Below are 26,485 nucleotides of genomic sequence, written 5' to 3'. Positions count from 1 at the left end.
AAGCACTTGATCAGCCGTTTGGAAATTACTAAAAATGTTATTCTCTCGATAGAAGTGTTAATGTGTATCAGCTCTGGTCGTATTACTATTTTGAAACGTCTTCCTCCCTAGAAAATGGGACAAATTGTACTGTTCAAACATACGTCTAGCTTATTTTTCTGTAGACAAAGAAAAAGTATGGTTGTTAACCCTTTCCACTTAGATCTTGACGCATTGGTAGTCACATAGGAAGTTAATTTCTATAATAAAAAAACTTTCTTACTAAATTCAAGTTTTAAAGGCTTCATTCACAACCCTTAGATACTGATGAGCAGCAAACAGCATAGCACCTGAACAGACTGCGAGTTACTCGCAGGCTGTTCTGGTTTATGATGTTTGCAGATAACCATTTTCACTTTGCTTCTGAGAGGGAAATGGTTAATGTGTCTAGTAAACAGTTCGAAGAAACAATTCCCATCGCTAAGCTTTGTTAAATAAAGATCTGATGTTCATTGCTAATTAATCCATTAACATTTATTTGCCTGCCCATCGTTCACAGCACAGAGTGAATTGGCAGATAAACGACAATTAAACTGCGATTAATATTGCTTACGATTATCCCTTGAATACCATCTGAAGGAAATAAACAACACATTTACATCACAAAGTGTATTTACGTCCCTCATACCAGATTTGGCTGAAATGTTCACAAATAATTTCGTCGAATAAAACTGCGAATGATATGAGTAGCTGAAATGTCCTCAAATAATTTCTCTAAATAAAACTGCGAAATTGTGCGCGTATAATGAACAAAAATAGCTTCCACTGATCACAACTGCTAATAAGCCTTTCTTTTTCAGAGTCGGATGTTGCATGAACAAATCGCCGTGTGATTGTGCTTACATTTTAGAATTAATAGTCGTCTAAAGAAATCGCTTTTCTTTTGCAATGTAGCAATAATCTAAACTATTTCCTTCCAGAGAGCGCTTAAAATCGCGACTAATCGATTAATAAATTGCATCCAGGCGAGCAAATCAAGCAGTGCCCTGGGCCAGTAATGCTTTTAGACGGGACTCCGACAAATTATTCACTACTGATCGAGCGTGCCGTGATATACCGATAGAGCTGAATCAAGAGGAACATTGACACAAAAATTACAATCCCCCAAAACGCTGAAATTAATTTACTAATTGCAAATAAATGGTGTCGTGCTTAAACCACTCGGATTGCTTTATAGAAGTCGGGATAATTTGCGTTGCCGTCACCTGATGTGAATTTCTGAGAATTACAGGAAGTGCAGAACAATATGTTTACGATATCAAAGATCACCGCTTTTTTGTTTACTTCTGTGGCTATTTCTTCCATGGTGCCTCGTGGAATCGAAAAGTCCTGGGAACACGTATGACAAAATGGCCATGCTGTATGTACACCAAAAATACGATGACACAAATAACGAATTTATATAATTACATTAATCGACCAACATGCAAACGATTTTGAAGCGTAAGTTAATATTAAAATATTTCACTGTTTGCCAAACAAATAGTTCGCGGGCTACACTACATTCCGATTTGTCGGCGATGATGAAACGTACTTTCCGTGACTTGGAAAATGACATTATTTTGTTTCTGTGTTTAATTTGATTTTCGACGTTTTCAACAACATTTCAGTCCTTCCAGTTTAGAACCTTTCAATGTGCACGGGAGAGATAATTTACCAGTACTAAGTGCACATATGTATGCCAATAAATAAGACGCGTTCTGAGAAAACTGGGCATAATGCATGTGCAGTCTGCACAGGCTAATCAGGGACAACACTTTCCGCTTTTATGACATTTTTCGTTTAAATGAAGTCTCTTCTTAGCAAAAATCCAATTTAGGCGGAAAGTGTCGTCCCTGATTAGCCTGTGCGGACTGCACATGCTAATCTGGGTCGACACTTTACGCACATGCATGCTGTCCAGTTTTCTCAGAAAAAAAGGCTCAAATGACTACTGCCTTAGAATCGGAGGTAAGAACCCTACTTAAATCAGAGATAAAAGAAGAATGACCGTAGAAAGGATTTTTTACCAATCCGTACACGACTTGTGTGGGCGGGGCGGGGATCGAACCCGGGATCCTCGGCTTTGTAGTCGTGCGCTGTACAAACTGTGCTAGCCTTCATCAAATGTATTTACATGTTCGTAGAAGCTTTAATATTTTGAATAGACATTCATCCTAGTACTTAAAATATCGACAACAAGGTATTTGGGTCATGTATTTTAAGGGTAAAGTGAAGGATACACTTTTTTCTCTCTCCAATTTATATAACAAAACAATGCAATATCTGTATACTTTTACTAATTTTGATTGATGATTATCTCCATACAAACATGGTTTTATTGAGTGGGTAATCATAATCAGGGGTGTCATTTTGCTTACGAACATTGTTTAACTGACTTGGTAAGCAGGAGTGTCATTTTGGTTCTTGAAGCGGTGTGTGTCATGGGTATGTTCTTTAGTAATCACGTAAAATCACAAAGGTATTAAAGTTGTGACGGTAAGTGAAATACGTGTTATTGTAATAACTGAGAAACAAAGAAATATTGTTATGACGTTAGAAACATTGGAACTATGGGCATGACGTTGTAAATCATAGCAAATAAAGTAATGACGTTGTATTTAATAACTATAGTCATGAATTTGCCCGACATAGGTACGACAGTAATAACATTTTGACATAGGTACGGTTGTAATGACGTTGTGTGACAATGGTACTATAGTAATTACGCTGTGTGACATTGTTACTATAGTCATTACGTGTGACAAAGGTACTTTATTCATAAGGTTGTGTTACATAGGTTCTATAGTCATGACTTTGTGTGACATAGGTACTATAGAAATGATATTGTGTGACATAGCTATTATAGCAATGACGTTTTGAAACAAAAGTACTATAGTCATGACGTTGTGTGACAAAGGTAGCATACAAATGACACTGAGTGACATAGGTACTATAGTAATGACGTTGTGTGGCATATGTTTTATTGTAATGACGTTGTGTGACATAGGTACTAGAGTCATGACGTTGTGTGGCATAGATACGATAGTCATGACGTTGTGTTACATAGGTACAGAGTCATGATGTTTTGTGACATAGGTACGATCGCCTTGACGTTGTGTGATTTAGGTACTATAGTCATGACGTTTTGTGACATAGGTACTATTGAAATGACACTGAGTGACATAGGTATTATAGTAATGACGTTGTGTGACATAGGTACTATAGAAATTACACTGAGTGACATAGGAATTATAGTAATGACGTTGTGTGACATAGGTACTATAGTCATGACGTTTTGTGACATAGGTACTGTAGTCATGACGTTTTGTGACATAGGTACTATAGTCATGACGTTTTGTGACATAGGTACTATAGAAATGACACTGAGTGACAACGGTACTATAGTTATTACGTTGTGTGACATAGGTATTATAGTCATGACGTTTAGTGACATAGGTAGCATAGAAATTACACTGAGTGACATAGGTACTATAGTAATGACGTTGTGTAACATAGGTACTATAGTCATGACGTTGTGTGACATAGGTACTAGAGTGATGAAGTTGTCCGACATAGGTACTATATAAAAGTGTTCTGTGACAAAAGGCATGGCGTTGAGTGGCATTTGTACTTTATTCATAAGGTTGTGTGACAAAGGTACTATAGTAATGACTTTGTGTGACATAGGTACTGTAGAAATGAAATTGTGTGAGATAGCTATTATAACCATGACGTTTATAACATAGGTACAATAGTCATGACATTGTGTGACATAGGTACCATAGGAATGACAATGAGTGTCGTATGTACTATAGTCATGGCGTTGAAAAACGTAGGTACTATCGTCATGACGTTGTGTGACATAGGTACCATAGGAATGACACTGAGTGACATCGGTACTAAAGAAATGACACTGAGTGTCGTAGGTACTACATGTATAGTCATGACGTTGTCTGACAAATGTACTCAAGTAATGAGGTTGTGTGACATAGGTACCATAGAAATTACACTGAGTGACGTAGTTACTATAGTCATGATGTTGTGTTACATATGTACTAAAGTAATGACGTTGTAAGACATAGGTACTATATTCATGGCGTTATGATAGATAGGAACTATAGAAATGACAGGGAGTGAAATAGGTACTATAGTTATTACTTTGTGTGGCATAGGTACTTTAGTTATGACGTTGTGTGACATAGGTACTTTAGAAATGACACTGGGTGACATTGGAACTATAGATAGTTATTACGTTGTGTGACAATGGTACTTTTGTAATGACGTTGTGAGACATAAGTATCATGTAAATGACAGTAATGAACATAGGTACTAAAGTGACATTAGTACTATCGTTATTACATTGTGTGGCAAAGGTACTATAGTCATGATGTTGTGTGACATAGGTACTATAGTCATGACGTTGTGTGACATAGGTACCATAGAAATGACACTGAGTGTTATAGGTACTACATGTATAGTCATGACGTTGTCTGACAAAGGTACTCAAGTAACGACGTTGTGTGACATAGGTACCATAGAAATTACACTGAGTGACATAGGTACTATAGTCATGATGTTGTGTTACATATGTACTAAAGTAATGACGTTGTGTGACATAGGTACTATAGTCATGACGTTGTGTGACATAGGTACTATAGAAATGACACTTGGTGTCATAGGTACTTTAGTAATGACGTTGTATGACATATGTACTATTGTAATGACGTAGTGTGACAAAGAGGCGTTGTTTGACATAGGTACTGTCGTCATGACGTTGTGTGACATAGGTACTCAAGTAATTACGTTGTGTGAAAAAAAAACTATAGTCACAACGTTGCTTAGCAAAGGTACACTAGTAATAACGTTATATGATAAAGGTACCATTAAATGACACTGAGTGCCATAGGTATTATAGTAATGATGTTATATGACATAGCTACCATAGAAATGACACTGAGTAACATAGGTACATTAGTTATTGCGTTATTTGATATAGGTACTATAGAAATGACGTTGCGTGACATATGTTATATTGTAATGACGTTAAGTGGCAATGATACTATAGTCATGACGTGTGTGACAAAGGTACCATAGAAATGACACTGAGTGACATAGGTATTATAGAAATGACGTTGCGTGACATAGGTATTATAGTAATGACGTTTTGTGACATAGGTACTATAGAAATGACACTGAGTGACATAGGTATTATAGTAATGACGTTGTGTGACATACTATAGTCATTACGTTTTGTGACATAGGTACTATAGTCATGACGTTTTGTGACAAAGGTACTATAGTCATGACGTTTTGTGACATAGGTACTATAGAAATGACACAGTGGTATAGGTATTATAGTAATGACCTTGTGTGACATAGGTACTATAAAAATGACACTGAGTGACATTGGAACTATAGTAATTACGTTATGTGACATTGGTACTTTTGTAATGACGTTGTGAGACATAGGTATCATGTAAATGACACTTATGAACATAGGTACTAAAGTGACATTAGTACTATCGTTATTACATTGTGTGGCATAGGTACTATAGTCATGATATTGTGTGACATAGTTACTATAGTCATGACGTTGTGTGACATAGGTACCATAGAACTGACACTGAGTGTCGTAGGTACTACATGTATAGTCATGACGTTGTCTGACAAAGGTACTCAAGTAACGACGTTGTGTGACATAGGTACCATAGAAATTACACTGAGTGACATAGGTACTATAGTCATGATGTTGTGTTACATATGTACTAAAGTAATGACGTTGTAAGACATAGGTACTATAGTCATGACTTTATGATAGATAGGTACTATAGGAACGACACGGAGTGAAATAGGTACTAAAGATATTACGTAGTGTGACATTGGTACTTTTGTAATTACGATGTGTGACATCGGTATCATGTAAATGACACTAATGAACATAGGTACTAAAGTGACATTAGTACTATCGTTATTACATTGTGTGACATAGGTACTACAGTCATGACGTTGTGTGACATAGGTACTATAGAAATGACACTGAGTGTCGTAGGTACTACATGTATAGTCATGACGTTGTCTGACAAAGGTACTCAAGTAACGACGTTGTGTGACATAGGTACCATAGAAATTACACTGAGTGACATAGGTACTATAGTCATGATGTTGTGTTACATATGTACTAAAGTAATTACGTTGTGAGACATAGGTACTATAGTCACGACGTTATGATAGATAGGTACTATATAAATGACACGGAGTGAAATAGGTACTATAGTTATAACGTTGTGTGGCTTAGGTACTTTAGGTATGACGTTGTGTGACATAAATACTATAAAAATGACACTACTGACTGACATTGGAACTATAGTAATTACGTTGTGTGACATTGGTACTTTTGTAATGAGGTTGTGTGACATCGGTATCATGTAAATGACACTAATGAACATAGGTACTCAAGTGACATTGGTACTATCGTTATTACATTGTGTGGCATAGGTACTATAGTCATGACGTTGTGTGACATAGGTACTATAATCATGACGTTGTGTGACATAGGTACTATAGAAATGACACTGAGTGACATAGGTACTTTAGTAATGACGTTGTGTGACATATGTACTATTGTTATGACGTAGTGTAACAAAGAGGCGTTGTTTGATATAGGTACTGTCGTCATGACGTTGTGTGACATCGGTACTCAAGTAATTGCGTTGTGTGAAAAAAAACTATAGTCACAACGTTGCTTAGCAAAGGTACAATAGTAATAACGTTATATGATAAAGGTACCATTAAATGACACTGAGTGGCATAGGTATTATAGTAATGACGTTGTGTGAAAAAGGTACTATAGAAATGACACTGAGTGACATAGGTATTATAGAAATGACACTGAGTGACATAGGTATTATGGTAATGACGTTGTGTGACAAAGGTACTATAATCATGACGTTTTGTGACATAGGTACTATAGTCATGACGTTTTGTGACATAGGTACTATAGAAATGACACTGAGTGACAAAGGTACTATAGTTATAACGTTGTGTGACATAGGTATTATAGTCATGACGTTTTGTGACATAGGTAGCATAGAAATTACACTGAGTGACATAGGTACTATAGTAATGACGTTGTGTGACATAGGTACTACAGAAATGTCGTTGTAAAACATACGTACTTTAGTAATGACGTTGTGTGACAGAGGTACTATAGCAATGACGTTGGGTGACATAGGTTCTATTGTAATGACGTCGCGTGACATCGATACTTATCATCGACTTTGTGTGACATAACTTATATGTCCACTTGGGCTTTTTGGCCCTCCGGATGAATTGTTTAATAAATATGTTGTTGTATGACAATGCTGTGCACATTGACCGTTCACAGGCAGTGGTCCCAGCTTTATTCTCATATGTGTTAATGTTGTTTTGTATTGTGCTGTTGTGTGTTTTGGCAATTGGTCACTTGCCTTAAATAAAAGACCAACTAATAGTATATAATGAGAATGCAATGCTGCTCCAGCAGCTGGAATTTCACTTCTTTATATAGGTACTATAGTCATAGCATTGAGTGACATAGGCATAGTAGAAATAAAGTTTATATAATTAATATAGCCACAACCAAGCATGACAAAGTACCCATATTAATAACGCTATATGACATCGGTACTATGGTATGAACTAGAAATTATCTTGTTTGAAATGGGATCGATGTTTAGTTTTACCTTAATTAAATCTTATGCGAAATAATAGTATATTACAAACTATTATTAACTACAATTGACATCAATCTACGAAATATGAATCCAATTCATACACTGCTCTTTTTTCTATTGTATCACGTATTTGATCTATTTTTTGTGATACTTGTATGTAAATTCCAACAGATTTCAAATTCATCTATCAATTTTCGTGAATGTTGTGGTTGTAAGTAAAGTGGTATACATTCTGGTATATATTGATTATGAAACTATATCTTACAGATGTAAGTAGAACGTGTGCAGCCTTTGATTTCTCAGCAATAAAAATGGAATTGTCGCTTAAGATGTAATGCGGCGCAATACAGAATCCGTTACAGATTTAAAAGCCATTAAGAGTCGATGCGTTTGCAAATTTACTGCTAAGGCATATTTGAAACGGTATCTGATATTTAATACATAATATTTAATACACATTTCATATTGAGTGGGTTAGAATGAAATTTTTTAATTAACATTTAATAATCTACACTGCGCTTGATTCTTTTATGTCATTGGACGGCAGCGTAGCCCAATCCGAGCTTATTTCTGCGGCAGTTAATACGCTACTTTCCGCGAGTGATTCATATTAGACTCAAGGATCAAAAAGGATTATAGCGGGAAATTAGCACCGAATAACAGGAAAATTCTCTAATAAACTTGTTGACAAAGCATCCATTATTAATGCCACGGCGCCATCGTACGACATACAGCAGGACAGACCCATTTGCGGCATAATTTACGGCAATGTCCCAGAATTCTCTGCGGGGATGCAAGTAAGCTTCTGTCCGAAATCAGAGCTATTTACGGATTTTAGTAGCGCAAGTCGAAAAGCTGGCAAACATTATTCTCGCAATTCTCAGTAGGACAACGTCCACAAATCGGCCTAACTCTCTCAGCTTTAGACGCGACCGAGAACATTACTTTGAGAGTCTTGTGGTGGTATTTGTAATATTGATCCTTCCAGTAGATTTATGTTCCTAATAAAACCCCACAACCCGCAACAATGTCCGTTTGCTTTTGTAGAGTCGAAACTATTTCTTAAAAAACAACGTTTCTTTGAAGTCCAGAGTCTTCTGTGGACAAAAGGCATATCATATACGTATAAAAACTGTGAAATGTTGATACTAATCGCTAAATCATGATCTACAATAAAATCTGCTTCTCCATGCATCTTTTAAACGCATTCTAGAGTCAGGATAAGCAGTGTACATGTGGTTGAGGTGCACAAATGAAAAGCGAATGGCGCTTTCACTCAAGTTTGCTCAATTTCATGAATCGACACAAGCACGTTGCAAACTTAAATAAAATACCAAAGACCCTTTTTATTTGGAATTCATAAGGCTGTTACTTTAAGGCTCGACGGTATTTCCCCTTTATTACAGGCAGTTATTTAAACTCTAAACGTTCCATGTTTCCGTTAGATAAATCCAGAAACGATTGTATATTGATAAACGCCTGAACAGTAAATGTATATAATTAAAAAAATAATATATTATCGATCGTTCCTCTATTTTGATTCGAACAGATCTTTTTTAAATCGCCATCAGAGATTTTGTTCATATCGACAGTCACGTAATCGATAATGCGCTTACGTGGACCGGTTCTGCATGCATATTTCATTCATAACAAATTAACTACTACTGATTTACTAGTACTGATACAGCTTTGCCCGCGCGCGTTAAGTGCATGTAGGAACAACTTTTTAAAATGACAACAATTAATATTCAGCGCTTGTAAAATGGAAACAGTTGTTTAGCAACCATTTTATGAATTTGTATTAAAATATTATCTTATTTTTTTTAATGTATCACTGGTATTGCTATTTTAATGGAACGATTATCTTCTGTTAAATACACGTACAACTTATTAATATAATATAAAATCCATAATTTTCTTGAACAACTCATACGTGTTATATTAAAATGTCAAATACTTGCAAGTTTGATAATTTCACAATCGTATTGCATCACGTCAGAGCGTATCGATTCTTGATAAACTACGGTCATGGATCACCGCGAACTTTATAGGGAATCCGATCATGATGATCGTGTTGGATCGAGACCCAATCATGGATTCATTCGGAACGTTCCAAAAGGAACGTTTAGAAACGCACCTGTACTGGAGATCACGCCGTTTCAAATCGTATTATCTGTAATTGCTACATTGCGAAAAGATTGCAACATGTAACACAATAGACGTATCATTACGTCTGGTCACACATGATGACACATCGCATCATATCAAAGCCTTTATTTTCAGAGAAAGTCCGCGATCTGTTGTGCAAAGCATAAATGACACTTATAAAATTCAGGTATAAATATACAGAAGTTTTCCAGAACCTTGTATATTAGATTGATTTCAAATATTCATAAAAGCACAACGTTTCCGCACTACATCGTCTCCGGTTTCACGTCAGGGAAATGGCTAGTCATCTTTTTAATATAAAGTCAACAATCTTTCAAGTATTATCTTTTCATATTCAGCAATAATCTAAAGTTCTGAAAGGTTTTAATTGATGGAAAAGACATTTTTTCTATCATTTATCGCCCATTATTGTAACTCAGCCGAGATCGGTTTACCCGGGGAATTCATCGCTGAAGTAGTCACGCTAGCCGATAGCTTAATCAAGCGCCGCTTATTTCACCTGGGATGATGCTTGAATTGTTGTCCTCATCAAAGAACAGTCCTCGAACAAAAATTGCTACAAAATTGAAACAAATATACTAATGGCTTCCAAGATTTTCCCGGCCGATAATTCATTATCCGGTAAAACAAGCATGCCACAGTCGGTGCCATCGTATTGAATTGTTCGTGATAATCGCAAAATGATTTCCAGCATCATTAAAGCGGACGATAAAGTATAATTATTTCAAAGTGAATACGGACACGAAGCCTTCGAAGGATTCCGCTTTCAATTCGGCCACGTGGCAATGTCGTCTGCTTCTCAGGTAAATCGGCGGGGTGACACGAAAATGTCGTCTGTTGTATACACGCGGAGCGTCCGGGGGGACGTGCGGGTGGGGTGGGGACTGTGGGTCGGGGTTGATTGATTAGAAATAATACCATCATAAAAAAAAAATAAAATAATCAGTAAGATTACAACACTCAGTTTCGTTTCTGTCTTTGTATTTCTTTGTTGAACTTTATTGTTCTTAAAATGGTTGGGTTACCGTATTAATGAAATTTCAATTAACACTTAATTGACTAACAAACATGCGCACAGAGCTGTATTAATTGTTTAACTGTTTAATCGATTTTAAAACCGACTAGATATTGAGGTAAAACAAAGAGCGAAACACTTTAAGCATACCGTAAATGTTTAAACCTTAATATCTAACTAAAATCTATATAAAAAAATAATTACACGTATGGAATTATGTTCTTTTGAGGGTAGATGGATTTGTTCGGTACACGTTTGGCAAGTTCGAATAAAATCAGTTATACTGCATCTGAACTAAAATGTCATGACAAATAAAGTCGATGGTCTCGCATTACTTATGTCCAAGCAATAGCGTTATGATGACTATTATTTCACTTCGCTCTAGAAACAAACAATATATACTTAATAGTATTATGTATCTATCTAATTATATTGTAGACATGAAAATTTTCTTGTTCATTGGTAAAGATTTTCAAATGATATTTCTTACACATGTAGACATGAGCAATAATTTTTTTACACGCGTGTTCTATGACATCTCATAAAATACCGGGAAAAGCATTATAAAAAAGTTAAAAACCTTGTTGAGAAATATACATATTTAACTTTCCTTTATATCAACATACAGTATGTCCACGAGCAAAGACGCCACATGAGTGGGGACTACCGAACGCAGGCGCCTGCTATGACGTCATGAAGCTGCAAGATGTGGCCCCTGGCAGGGTTGGATTGGTGGGGATATCTGGGCATGCGTGTGTTTGCAGTGGATCCTATATGCGTGTGTTTGCAGTGGATCCTTTATGCGTGGGTTTGCAGTGGATCCTTTATGAGTGAGTTTAAAGTGGATCCTGTGTGCGTGTGTTTGCAGTGGATCCTTTATGCGTGGGTTTGCAGTGGATTCTTTATGCGTGGGTTTGCAGTGGATTATTAATGCCTGTGTTTGCAGTGGATCCTATATCCGTGGGTTTGCAGTGGATCCTTTATGTGTGTGATTTAAGTGGATCCTTTATCCGTGGATTTGCATAGGATCCTTTTTGTGTGTTTGCAGTGGATCGTTTATGCGTGTGCTTGCAGTGGATGCTTTATGCGTAGGTTTGCAGTGGATCCTTTATGCGTGTGTTTGCAGTGGATCATTTATGCCTGTGTTTGCAGTGGATCCTTTATCCGTGGATTTGCAGTAGATCCTTTATCCGTGGGTTTGCAGTGGATCCTTTATGCGTGTATTTGCAGTGGATCCTTTATCCGTGGATTTGCAGTGGATCCTTTATGCGTGTGTTTGCAGTGGATCCTCTATACGTGTGTTTGCAGTAGATCCTTTATCCGTGGGTTTGCATTGGATCCTCTATGCGTGTATTTACAGTTGATCCTTTATCCGTGGAATTTCAGTGGATCCTTTATGCGTGTGTTTGCAATGGATCCTCTATGCGTGTGTTTGCATTGGATCCTTCATCTGTTGGTTTGCAGTGGATCCTTTATGCGTGTGTTTGCAGTGGATCCTTGATGCGTGTGTTTGCAGTGGATCCTTTAAGCGTGTGTTTGCAGTGGATCCTTAATCCATAGGTTTGCAGTGGATCCTTTATCCATGGGTTTGCAGTGGATTGTTTATGCGTGTTTTTCCAGTGGATTTTTATGCGTGTGTTTGCAGTGGATCCTTTATGCGTGTGTTTGCAGTGGATCCTTTATGCGTGTGTTTTCAGTGGATCCTGTATGCGTGTGTTTGCAGTGGATCCTTTATGCGTGCGTTTGCAGTGGATCATTTATGTGTGTGTTTACAGTGGATCCTATATGCAAGTGTTTGCAGTGGATCTTTTATGCGTGTGTTTGCAATGGATCCTATGTGTTTTTTTGGATTAAGATGTCGTTTTTACAATTTAATCGCGCCCTGTGAAAACAGGGCTTAATGCATGTTCGTAAAGTATCGTCCCAGATTCACCTGTGTAGTCCGCACAGGCTAACCAGGGACGACACTTTCCTCTCTCTTTTACTAGATTTTTGTAGAGAAGAGTCTTCTTTTAAACGTTAAATCTTATAAAAGCGGAAAGTGTCGTCCCTGTAGCCTGTGCGGACTTCACGGGTTAATCTGGGACGATACTTTAAGCACATGCATCAATACCCGATTTCCCAGAGCGGGCCCAATTGTTTGAGAACAATTCGTGTAGGATTTGCATGATCGGAGTGAACGTTCCCACCAGGCTCCTAATAACAAACACTAAATTTCCTGTTAAACCTATTTGTGCTCCTCGTGCGGATCGAGCCATGTACCTTCCGGTCGCAATGCGGACACCCTTATCATCATGCCATGTATTCGTGTATGGTGGACGAACCAGTTATCGAACACCTAAGAAATTACGTTAAATTTCCTTAAAATTGAAACACTAAAAATGACAAAAACATTTTGTTTTAACAAATGACTAACAGTTCAATCATTGAATGATTTATCTGTAAAGTTTTCCAGCAAACTTCCTTCAAGAATTTATAACAATGATTCCCTGGTTATTGTCAACTCTAGCAGACAAAAAAAATGGCGGCCGATGTAAATATGACCTATTACCCGACACTTCATAAATACTACTCCAGTATATACAAAGTCACATGACTATCACGTGACCCGGACTCGGCGAAAAAATCTGCGTCTGCTTCAATCAAAATTGCAAACGGAAATATGCTTTTTGTTGTGAAAATGTACGTTTTAATAAATGCATTCAAAAAGTAATAGCAAAAAACACATAAAACGGCGTAAATAACAATAAATGCATCCCTTTAACCTGTTTTTGGCGCATTTGTTTCAAGCTAAGTAGGCAAGTAGGTCATGGACTTCATGTGCGACCATTTGTTTATTAATGTGACGTCATGCGCACTTTTGCTCATGTGCATACAGAACCATAACGAAACGTCCGATAATAGGGGCTGTTCGATAACAGGTACTTACACGATACTGTGACATAACTGTCAGATGTTTTCTCAATAAGCGATTTTCCAAAGGTGATTTACTTACCACCAGAATTCTTCCCATTTTTCGCAGTTTCTACGAAAATCAGTTAATACTTTGTATAGGTGTGTACAAACTGTTGTGTGGGAAAATCAGATATCAACACCTACCCATCCAGATGTAGCATCATGTTACAAAACCACCCGGGATACTTCTCACGTCACCATGGAAACGGAACGCAAAATTATCGTCCGCGAATGATATTTAATCAAGAAAAGCAAAGCACCAGGGAAAATCAAGCTTAAAATCGATGGCTTATACCTGGTACCTATAATTTGTCGCTACCGCTAATTACCCCGGTAAAATGAGCCGCTATTTGTCCTTTAAGGCACGCGGCACATGTGGCCAGGATAATTAGAAACTAAGGAAAAGTGCGTCCGCACCCTGTGAAGAGGGTTTTGATAAAACAACCGGGTCCAGTTTCTGGAATACTAGAATCGCAAAGAGTGACATATTTTATGTTCATGCCAGGTAGCTGATTTAACTTTGTTGTTATGCTAGCGCACGATAGCGTATACATGGACGACGAGACAAATGTTCTGATGAACCATCTGAACCCTCTATTTCTATTATTTGCCGAGTTTTTGATAGGAAGGTGATCGGCACGCTTTTCTATTTAACCCATTTATGCCTAACGTCTAGAAAAAAAGGCCTTGGCAAACAGCGTAGACCCAGATGAGACGCCGCATGATATTCTAAATTTAGAAATAAATATACTAGACATCCCTAATTTTGGAAATAAATTAATCCAATTTAGAAGGATGGGAGAGTCCGCTAGGCATAAATGGGTTAACATCAGCTGCTGGGAGGTAAACGGCCTTAGAACTAGCAGCGTGCGACACTCCAACCTCGAAATTTCCGCTCCAAATGCTGACGCACTCACTAGAAATCGCCGATGGACCCTTACTATTTTTCTGACATGATCCACGGCTATGGGCCTCGCTATGGAAAAACAGGGCTTAATACATGTGCGTAATGTGTCGTCCCATATTAGCCTGTACAGTCCGCACAGGCTAAAAAGTACGAAACCCTAAGCTTTAATGATATTATTAGTTTAAAGGAGTTCTCTTCTTAGCGAAAATTCAGTTTTAGGCGTAAAGTGCCGTCTTTGATTATTCTGTGCAGATTTACCGCAAGTGCATTAAGCCCGTTTTTCACAGAGTTTGGTTCATATTTACTAACAATAGGTAGTTATTTATAATCCCTAATGATCATGGAATGTTTGCATGAAAATCTCGAAATATTATGCCATACAAAACCACACGTTTAAAGCCATGTAACTGGCAGGTTTAATTACAGCATAAGCAAATGCGAAGTCATCAATGTTCTATCAAGTCAGATAAAGAACATAATTGCAGGATCTGTGTCTGTTAATTTGGAATGTGTATTGTTCGATCAAATGCTTACACATTTAATCATTAAATAATTGCTTATTGGAAGATATTTTTATCATAAATGTTCTCTTGTTTCTTACGGATTGTTAAACAAACTTATATACTTGCTTATTAAAAAATCATTTTAATGCATCTTTGGTTCCAATAAAAACCGCTAAACGTTGTTCCAATAGTTAGCGGATGAATTTTGTTTTCCCGGTAATTACAATGGAAAAAAATCCTGGGCCATGTTTTGATCGAAATAAGTTTCGATGTCGCGTTGTACCGGTATTGGCAGATACACACGATTTTGATTTTTTACAAGATAAACTTCGTGTGTTACATTTTAAAGCACATGTAAAGACGGACGTACAGGATGTGAATTGCGATATTATTTTAATAAAGCGTTCGAGGTTCTCTCTCTCAGGTCGATTAATGTGAATAGAAACTACCACCGGAAGAAGTAAATGACCGGTCTTTGCATGCAGTTATTCTGTACTCGTACAATTGTGCCCGTCAAAAAAGTAATCAGGCCAAATGATTACCGGTATTTCATAAGTCACGAAGTTTAGCAACTAATCTTGTTACAGTATCGGACCGCAGCTCTACACCTTTCACACATCCTGACACGAGGCGTTGAAATCCGAGGCAGCTGCGAGGGGACAACGTGGACGACAAGCGCCCCGATATTGAGCGGCGAGCTTCACACCTCGAGCGCGGTGCGTGCGTCAGCGGCTCACGGGTTTCTCGGGACTCGATAATGATGACTATCACACCCGATGCCGATGGCAGCTGAAAGCACGGATGAGGCTTCCCGTCGCTGCCTATCCGGTGTGATGTTTCGCAAATTGTCATTTCAACAGGCCCTTGGTTGTTCCGTGGCTACCCGCGTCCAACAGGTCCTGTGTAAATTTAAAAATAATGAAAATGAGTTTACATTCTCGTTGTTGTTATAAATGTTGTTGTTTTTGTCGTTGTTGGTGGTGGTGTTGTTGTCATCGTCGTTGTTGTTGATGTTGTTAAATCATTTAATGGGAGAGAACAAATATTACAGGATGATGTGTCAAAAAGAACAGGATTGGACAATTTAAAAATACTAATTTCTTTATATTGAATATTCCGAAGAAAAAGAAATGACTTGTTTTAATAGCCTGACACAGAAATCGCACAATTCTGTTTTTTCCGGTTTAAAATTAAGTAATTGACACGCATATGTCGAAGGCACACAAATAATGTTTAAGAACCAAACTTGATTTTACCATACTCGAACATTCTATTTCATACTTTTACAATTAAATCTACATAATCTTTTAACATTATCATCCAAGTTTCTTTAGCTTGCAAGGCGACCGCGACAATAAGCATGTGTTAGTGCCAACTTGAAAATCGTTCCAAAAATAAACATATTTTCCTTAAACAATTATCAAATCAACTAGATCACCTTTAATAAGCATGTTTTCGATGACGCATTTTTCGCATTCGACAGTTTGTTAATAAAACAGTGGGTGGATTGTTAGAATGAAGAAGAAGAACTGTTTTGAACTCAGAAATAGTTTTCCCTTTCCTATAATAACCTATGTGTTAATCAATGACTGGGCTATTGTCCTACGTTTGTTTCCATATCATTTTAACTGCAATACATTATCTGAAAATATGCGAGCAAAATAACGTAGTTCGAAGTATATGGAAGTTTCGTTTATGTTTGCAACATGTTCGTATCGATGCATTTTGACTGACTTTCTGTAACTCATATCGTGATTTTTAGTAGCGGCAGATTTAATGATCAATTAAATCGGAACGACTGCGACTGTAAAGTCAGGGCCCTTGATTAAGGATCAACTTCTTTTTATCGCCTATGTTTGTACCTTTCAACTCTGTTTACTCATATTTTTTAAACGACATGATGTACTACGTATTATTTTATGTATTCGAATTACAATTTCTAGTATATGACACATATACTAGTGAATGGATCTAGCGACGTCATTTTCCGATAACCCGCTGGAACTCACGAGTGACACTCGACAATTACCTCCCCTTTTGCACCGGTATATGCAAATCGGATATCGGAAAATGAATATTCAGAAGGTGCTTCGAATGGGACAAACACCGGCGACAATTCTGATTGGCTCGCTGCCATTGTCATTGTCCCGGTAACGCAAAATGCTGACAAACCGGGCGAGGCACTTGATAGAGCTCTGTATCACCAAGGCGACTTGAAGCGGCTTTTGCTGCGAACTATCCGGTTACAATTTGTATCCAGTGACAATCGGCTTGGTGACAGAGATTTCTCGTCAAGTTTGGCCCATGTACAATAGTCGCAGAAATGGGATTTCCGAAGAAGGAATTGTTCATGTAGATGATTTAGTGCTTTATTATAGTATAGTTATACGAATTTAAGAAATTGTATAATTACGGTCTCAACCGACAAGTGGATCTGCAAATCTGCCAGTTGTTAATGTTTTCGAAAACGAAAATTATAAAAGTTGTTATTTATATCGATTTAAACTATACGTATATGTTCTAATCACTCCAAATACACGAAGTAGTGCATCAGATCTTTGAGAGAAGTGAGATTCAATCGATTAAAATTGTGATTGCTCAACTATGATGTCAATCGAGAAACTCCCGAGTCCGTACCCCGGGTCCGAGTCACCAAGGGACGCAATATCGCAGGAGGGCCGGCAACTCATGTACGAGACCTTCCAAAACTGGGCGCTGAAGACATACGGTGACAGCGGAAAGACGAAGACGGTGACGCGCCGGAAGTACGAGCGGGTCATGCGCATTCTCACCGGGGAAGAGGAGCCGAGCACGGAAAACTCGAAGTTCCGGTTTTGGGTCAAAGCTAAGGGATTCAAACTGGGCCCCGGAAGTATTGACGGTCGGATACAAAACGTGCTATACGTGCCGGTGAAGTCACAGGTAGGTTATCTAGCGGGAAATTAACCCATTTATGTCTAGTGGACTCTCCCATCCTTCTAAATTGGATCAATTTATTTCAAAAATTAGGGATGTCTAGTATATCTATATCTATATTTAGAATATTTCTTACAGAAATTCCTTTAAGCAAACAGCGCATCATGCGGCGTCTCTTCTGGGTCTACGCTGTTTGCCAAGGCCTTTTCTCTAGACGCTAGGCATAAATGGGTTAAACCGCAGTGTCAGTTTGATGTGTACCGGGTATTTCAATTTGTAATGGAGTTGGGCGGGGTCCAAATATGCTGTAGTAGGTGGAATTGTTATAGTATATAGGGCGGCTGGTCATTAAAAGCGGAACGACGTCGTAATACTATCAGAGAAACTGGCGTTAAATTGTTTAAAGTTATGGAAATGTTTTTAAAAATTGACTGCCTCAAATCATGCTTACATCGTCGATATTTGCCTATGCTTTATTACACAAGTGGTGTCGCTTGTGTTGCGATAATCTCGCTCGTAAAAATAGACATCATCGTTAAATATATCCAAAAGTATAACAATATTCGAATTTGGAAAATGAAATATTCTTATCCGAAAATTTTATTTACAATAAGTTCTGGCTTTAAACATAAATGTTTTTTAAAAATAGGAACGTTCCCGTTTAGACCATGTCATTGAACGGAACTAGAATAGACAACTGATACTTTTTATAAGTTAACATGAACTTTTTCCAGACTTTGTATCGTTTATCTTTTTGGAATATCCATTGTCATCATATATCAATTTCATAAATGTCTTTCAAATCGAAAACAAGTATACAATGTAGGTACTAGTTTGAGCTCAGTGGTCGAGTTTTGCTGAAAAAGAATTTCTGCTTCGTTTCGAATTGAGCCTCGTTCTGGGAAAATCGGGCTTATTGCATTTGCGTAAAGGTCGTCCCATGTTGGCCTGTGCAGACTAGAAAGGCGAATCAGTGACGACAATTTCCGCTAAGACTGTATTTTCGTTTAGAAGAGGCTTCCTCTTAACGAAACATTTCATAAAAGCGGAGTATCGTCACTAATTAGCCTGCGTCGACTGCATTAAGTCCCATTTTCCCAGAGCGCGGCTCAACTGGATGGATAACTTTTTTTATCTATTCCGAAAGATAATAATAATAAATACAATAGTTATTTACGCATATGCTGTGATTTTCACGAATTTTAATATCGACGTTGTTACTATTGATATAGTGACAGAAACCACTGCGTTTATGTTATTCTTTATTTAATGCTTAAGCATTTTATATGTGAATATTACAAATATGGTTTTCAAAAATGTCTTCTAAAAAAGGGCGCTGTGGCGTGATGTATATGGTGTCCGCCTAGCGACCGGGAGGTCACGGGTTCGACCCCCACTGTGGGAGCGTTCTTTAAATCTCTCACATAGACACCACCTACGGGTTCTAGTCCCAGGAAACGGACTCGAGAGCGTTTCAAATAAGCTGTAAGCTTTCTATGCAAACCAGCAACAATTAAAAAATTACCCGAAAGAAAGTTGTCTTGCTGTTAACATGCGCCTTATACGGAATTTATCGCAGAACACAGTCATTTTAAAAATGGAACGCGATTTTCTGCACAAAGAATAGATCTGAGCGCGGTTGTTTCAAACTTGCGGCAAGTTAAAGAAACAGTCTGTTTACTTCACATCCAAATACAATTTAATTTAAAAGCAATGTTATTATCAAACATTTTCAAACATTTAAGCAAACAAATTGTTTGCAATTAACACATGTACATGTATTAAAGGGTTAACAATAAAGTCGCATTACACAAAAATTAACTGCTATTCAACATAACTGGTCATTAAAGTTTTGCAAAACCAGGTCCTAATCTATAAATCCAAAGAACGTCATTGCAAGTAAGAGCTGACGAAACAAGTTTTACTGCATCGGGTCTCGAACCACGACCACATTTCCAAAATGCCTTTGAACAAAGATGCATATTTTACCTTCGAATCTTACGGGGTTGAACAAAACATACTTAACCCTTTGCATGCTGGGTAATTTGTCGTCTGCTAAAATGTCGTCTGCTAAATTTATAAAATAAGCATTTCTTCATTTTTTTTCAAAGAATACTATCAGAATAGCAAACAGTTTGGATCCAGATGAGACGCCACGTTCTGTGGCGTCTCATCTGGATCCAAACTGTTTGCAAAGGCCTTTAAAATTCGGTTCCCGCACTGAAAGGGTTAAGACCAAACGCCTGTATTTAACGAATTCGGACGTTCAAACTATGAACTCTTTGCTGAGCACGGCTTTACAAGTTATTTAATAACTATATACATGTTTGTTTAATGATTTAGTTTAGCAATCCTTGAATGTGATCTTTACACATAAAATTGTTTAGGATTATGTTGCTCAACATAATGTTGTGCATATAACCGAAACCACTATTAATTCTGTCTTTAACACATCTACGTCAATGTTTTTCATAAAATAATGTTTTTCTTATAAATGCATCTCGAACAATAATTTATAACGATTCTCTCTGTAGCATTTATTTTATTTGTCTGCTCAATGAAGTTAATCCGTGACATGTAAAGTCCTTGATCGGTTTTAAACGTCAATACTGTTTTAATAAAAAAACGCGTGAGTATTTTAAGTAAGCCATTGTTGTAGAGACTATTGGTTTCGCATGGCGAAGTCTCCACTCCCACACCCCTCTCTGATAAGTTACCAACAGACTTTGTTGTCACAATAGGTGTTGTGTAATCGGATATAAAATGCGCTCTATTGTTACGTATTTCCAAAAACAAGTGCGCTACTCCGGGAAGGCACTTTGTTGTCATCCATAAATTTGGTATCGCACGATAAAGTAAGTTCAATGATTTGGTGTAAGGTATTATAACTCCCACGTGTGTTGCAGTAGTTCATCATCATGATTTGCAACCTAAGTAACCTTGATCCGATTCAACCAAGCGAGGTCTTCATATAAAAAGTAAACGCTCTACGCCCCTTTGTTTATGGTGAAGCCATACTAAACAGCTTAAGTTGTTGTTATGTGATGGTGCTTACAAAGAATACGGATACAGAAGATTAAAATGTACAGTCCCTCTGTCTGTTATCTTTTATAATTCGTGGATATAACATCGGTTTGTTTTTTAACTACAGCAGCCGCGGTCAATATATGTTTTTCTTGATATCGAAATTATATGACAAAAGCAGGAGATATAGAAATTGAATTTCACATATTTTGACCGTAAGTCAAAGTTTATTGCGTTATAAGTTTAGCCCTTGAACCCATACAAATACATGTCTGAACGAAGTTTTAATCATTTTACCAATAAATCACCAAACAAATCTATTAACGCATTAACAGTTCTGAACGATTCAACAAACAATAATTCGCTGTTCTTTAAAATCATACCTGGGACACATTAAAGCAATAAACGAACACGTATACCTACGATGGTCTTTCAAGTCACAAACTTTACATTCTTACGCTTACTCTAAAACGATAAATTCCTATGTTGGTTTTGCTTTATAAACGGTACATTCCTTTCTAGCCCTGGCTTATCAAGTAAAACTGAACATTCGTACGCTTGTCTTTACGGACAGTATGATACCACGCATGTCTTTCAAGTCACGAAGAATGCATTCCTACGCATGTCTTCATCAACGGTACATTTTTACGCGGTCTTTCAATTTATTAACGTTACATTCCTACGCTGGTCTTTCAAGGCATAAACGGTACATTCATAAGCTGGTATTTCTATGGTACATTCATACGATGGCCTTTCAAGTCACAAACGATTCGTTCCAACGCTGGTCTTTTAAGTCATAATAGGTACATTTTAGCGCTGTTTTGTTTTCCAAGTAAAACAGCCCATTCATACGATGGTCTTCAGGCCCGTAGCCAGGGTTTTGAAAAGAGGGGTGCGAATTTTCCCACCAACGATTGTTATTGAGCAACGAAGTGGCGAAGGGGGTAGATGCGGGAGAAGCTGTCCCCTTCCTGCAATCTGGGGGTTTGAAGGTCCTCCCCCTAGACAATTTTGACAATGAAACTTAAAATCCTGCATTATGGTGTCTTATTATATGTATTTAGAGACTGAAGTTAAAGAGCATTTTTATATGAAATTTCACTTTCATTGACCATACTCAGTGGCTGATAAAAATAATAATGGGTGCGAACGCACCCAACGCACCCCCCCCCCCCCTGGCTACGGGTATGGTCTTTCTAGACATAAACTCTACAATCCTAGGCTGCCATTCCAAATAATAAACACTACATTTTTCTAATGTTATTTCATGTCATACTCAGAATATACTTATTATCTTATTTTAAGTCATAATCGGTACATTACTACTCGTGTCTTTCAAGTCATAAACGGTATATCCCTTTGATGTTATTTCAAAACATAAACGGTACATAACTACGCGTGTCTTTCAAATCATAAGCGGTAATTTTATGATTTTCTTTAACGCAATAAATAGTGCATACTAGCGCGTGTCTTTCAATGCATAAACGGTCCATTCCTATCATGCTTTTTCAAGCCAACCACGGTACATTCCTACGTTGCTCTTTTTCGAATCAAACGTTGCCTTTTGCCACTGTCAAGTCATGAACGGAACAATTGCATGCATGTATTTATTTGTTTTTATGATAATTCTGAAACTTTTCTGTCACTAATTGCATGTTTGTTTCTAAACAATAAACTATTAGATGCAAACCACGCATTCCATTAATTGTTCAACGTGCATAGCAAATCTAATTGTTTGTTGCGTCACGTTCATTGAGAACGTTACATTTCTGCACATTTCTCGTTTCCCCATATCGACGCATTCCTGTGACGTTCTGTTCAGCAGAGAATGACTTTTTCCTGAGCATGTATTTTATAATGTTAACCGTTAATTTTTCACAAACGGAAAATTACGGTGAATTCCTCTAAATTCTTAAACGGTGCACTCTTTGAACTCATTCACGGTACATTTCTTTACCCTTTGCATGCTGGGAAATTTGTCGTCTGCTAAAATGTCGTCTGCTGAATTTCTAAAATTAGCATTTTCTTTGATTTTTTTTTCAAAGAATACTATCAGAATAGCAAACAGTTTGGATCCTGATGAGACGCCACGTTCTGTGGCGTCTCATCTGGATCCAAACTGTTTGCAAAGGCCTTCAAAATTCGGTTCCAGCACTGAAAGAGTTAAGCTTTTCGTTCAACAACAATCTTCACCATATTGTAGAAATCAAGGGGAACATATGACATTATAAAAGGCTTACTTTTTAAACTCTTTTGTTCCCAAAATTCCATACAAAGAGACATTGGCGTTAACGCATTTGGAGCCATGTCCCCGATTTAATTAGCCGCAAACGTGATTCGTCGACCGCAAACATTTCAATTTAGAGAATACTAGTCAAATTAATTGGAAAAAAGTTTCGTTGAATATTATTTAAAAATTAGTACACAATTTGAATTACTTTTAACATGTTTTTATAAACTTAAAAAAACAACAACATGAAACCAATGTACATGTGTGAGTAAACATTTCGTAAGTACCCCGGTAGGTAATTGAAGCGAAGTTCCTTTCCTAGTTTGCCCGTCATAACTCTCGCCCATGCATCTTATCCACTGATATTGTGTCCTTAAGCTTTTTTCATGAAAATGCAACGCGGGTCATCTCCGGGGAGCGTCGCGGGAAAGCTTTGATAAACCGGGCGGATTTTGGACGGAATTTTGCAAGTGAAGCATCGATTTTGGATTCTCCTGGCGCGCCAAATCGGATAAAACGCTGGATTTGCCCCGTATATTACTAACGACATGGTCCCTGGGACCTATTTTCACGCTGGTATTGGCAGGAATGTACGGATCACGTCTGCACCTTCTCACCGTGTCGCGAACTGGTGTTTTATTCAATTTGTGTGGCAAAATAACACAATCTCGGGAAATTTGTGAACCGCGGGGGATGTCTCTTTTTGCGCGTGGATCGTTCGAAGCAGGACGAATCCCCACCACGGTGATATTAGGATGAATTAGCCCGAAACTTGTGGAACTTCTCAGTCGCTGAAAGGCCTACACAAGAAACGCTAATAAGAAAATGCGAGAAGTCTCTGCCCCGGGGCTCCGGCGCTGTCTAAATTATCGGCACAATACAGAACATTCTGGAACCGACCCTCAGGGAAATCCCAACATTCACAGACCGGAGCGTGCTATCGAACAAAATAATAATTCGTAGGAAAATATCACGCGAGTTTTTGACTGCACTCTCACAAATTCAGTGAACAATATGAATAGAAATTGTTGCCTTTGCATAAGAAACCCGCGTGTAAACCTCGATAACGCTACGAAAGTGCGAAATATTCACAACTTTTAGTTATTATTGTACTACTACAGTACTACTCCTACTACTACAACCCCTCCTCCTCCTACTACTACTACAACTTCTACTACTGCTACTACTACTACAACTTCTACTACTACTACTACTACTACTACTACTACTACTACTACTACTACTACTACTACTACTACTACTACTACTACAACTTCTACTCCTACTACTACCACTACTACTACTACTACTACTACTACTACTACTACTACTACTACTACTACTACTACTACTACTACCACTACTACTACTACTACTACTACTACTACTACTACTACTACTACTACTACTACTACTACTACTACTATTACTACTACTACTACTACTACTACTACTACTACTACTACTACTACTACAACTTCTACTCCTCCTCCTCCTCCTCCTCCTCCTCCTCCTCCTCCTACTACTACTACTACTACTACTACCAACAGCTACTACTTCTTTTATTTTCTAGTTTACATTATCCCGTATCCTACAACAATATCGTCGGTCGACGGCATCGACGGTCGGCCCGCATCTAGCGCCGAAGACACAAAGTCTTGGCGACATAATTAAATCCACTATCTCGATTCCGGCGACACTTCAGACTGCCTGCGGAAAATGTCCCATTAGCAGACGACTGATCATCCTTTCGTGAAGTTCCCAGGCTTAACACTTTCTGAAGCCCGACAAAGTCTCGCGGTAATAGAGTGTGATTTCTTAGGTTTCTCAGCCCACTGTCTTGAAAATGGATAGGCACTTAGTCAATGTGCTATTACTTGACGCTGATTTGGTTTTCGGCTCCGCTTTCTGTCCGGTTCATTTTGGGGTTTTATCGCCAAATTGCGCGAATCGAACGACTCCAGTTTACGAAGAGTGCTCGATTTTTTCTCTGTCTCAAAATAGTAATCGGCTTGCTGCTGGAATTGATTTACAGATTTGGATTGGTGTTTTTAATACGTGTTGTATTATGTTCGAAGCATGAAAGATCCCTGAATAATGGTCTCTGGAATAGGGGTAAACTATTTTTTAGCGCAACGTCTGAACTTATTTGTGTAATACTCAAAGTGAAATAAAACTGTATGTTCTATAAAAAGTATGCCGCGTACACTATTGTAAATTATATCAAACAAAATATCTAAATGTCCCAAAGTAATACATTAAAACTCAATGCAGTTTCTACAAAGTACGTTCCTAAAAAGCCAATCTCATTTTTATTAATCTGCAATTTAATTGTTCACTTGTATTTCACATATTAACCCTATTTGTTCGATAGAAAACACACGACTGTTTCCATCTGTTTAACTTTTTGAACGTCCACTTATCTTCAAAAATTATCGCTTTTCTTTTCAAAATAAAAGAAATGGTATACGTAGGATTCGCATATCACTGACGTTCATCCTTTGTCATGTTAGAAATTCGCAATCACACATTGGAAAAATATTTTTCCCGTTTTTTTCATAATCAACTAAGGTAAATGACTTCTATGCTAATTAGAACGCATGGTTTCATCGTCGTTCCTTATGCAGCGTTGTGTAAAAAACTCCAAGACAGAGTTGAAAAGGATTCCCCCTTGCCAGCCAACTGATCCGAATAACGCGGCGCTGGGAGGATAATTACGCGGTAATGGCCGGAAGCGCATGCGTCCATAGACCGGAAGTTATCTGATGGCATCATTTAGGAACTGTCCCATTAAGCGAGGTCCCGCTTGAGAACAAATTGCACGAGAGAGCTCGCGCTGTGCGTCTGAAAACGTGAAAATCAATACCCGCGGTGACAATCTTGGATCTTGATTCGGATTCAATTTTATCTCTCGATTTCTCTCCATTTTAAAATGATGGTAAGGCTTCTCTTGTGTTGTTGCTTTTGTTGTTTTTTAAGTATATGGGTTTGGTTGTGGTGGTGGTGACAGCGGCGATGGTGTTCATAAGGGTG

The 26,485-nt window shown here is 37.8% G+C and overlaps 1 protein-coding gene across 1 annotated transcript in view; it reads left to right on the top strand.

Moving 5' to 3' along the window:
• The first annotated feature begins 17,889 nt into the window (after nucleotides 1-17,889).
• Nucleotides 17,890-26,485, top strand: part of LOC127861837 (nucleolar protein 4-like) — a 58,251-nt gene continuing 49,655 nt past the window's right edge. Inside the window, 1 exon segment of the mRNA XM_052400517.1 lies at nucleotides 17,890-18,204. Coding sequence (XP_052256477.1) covers nucleotides 17,890-18,204 — 315 coding nt within the window.

Source organism: Dreissena polymorpha, chromosome 16, assembly GCF_020536995.1.
Source record: "Dreissena polymorpha isolate Duluth1 chromosome 16, UMN_Dpol_1.0, whole genome shotgun sequence".
Taxonomy (NCBI): domain Eukaryota; kingdom Metazoa; phylum Mollusca; class Bivalvia; order Myida; family Dreissenidae; genus Dreissena; species Dreissena polymorpha.
This window is presented reverse-complemented; position numbering and strand designations above follow the sequence as displayed.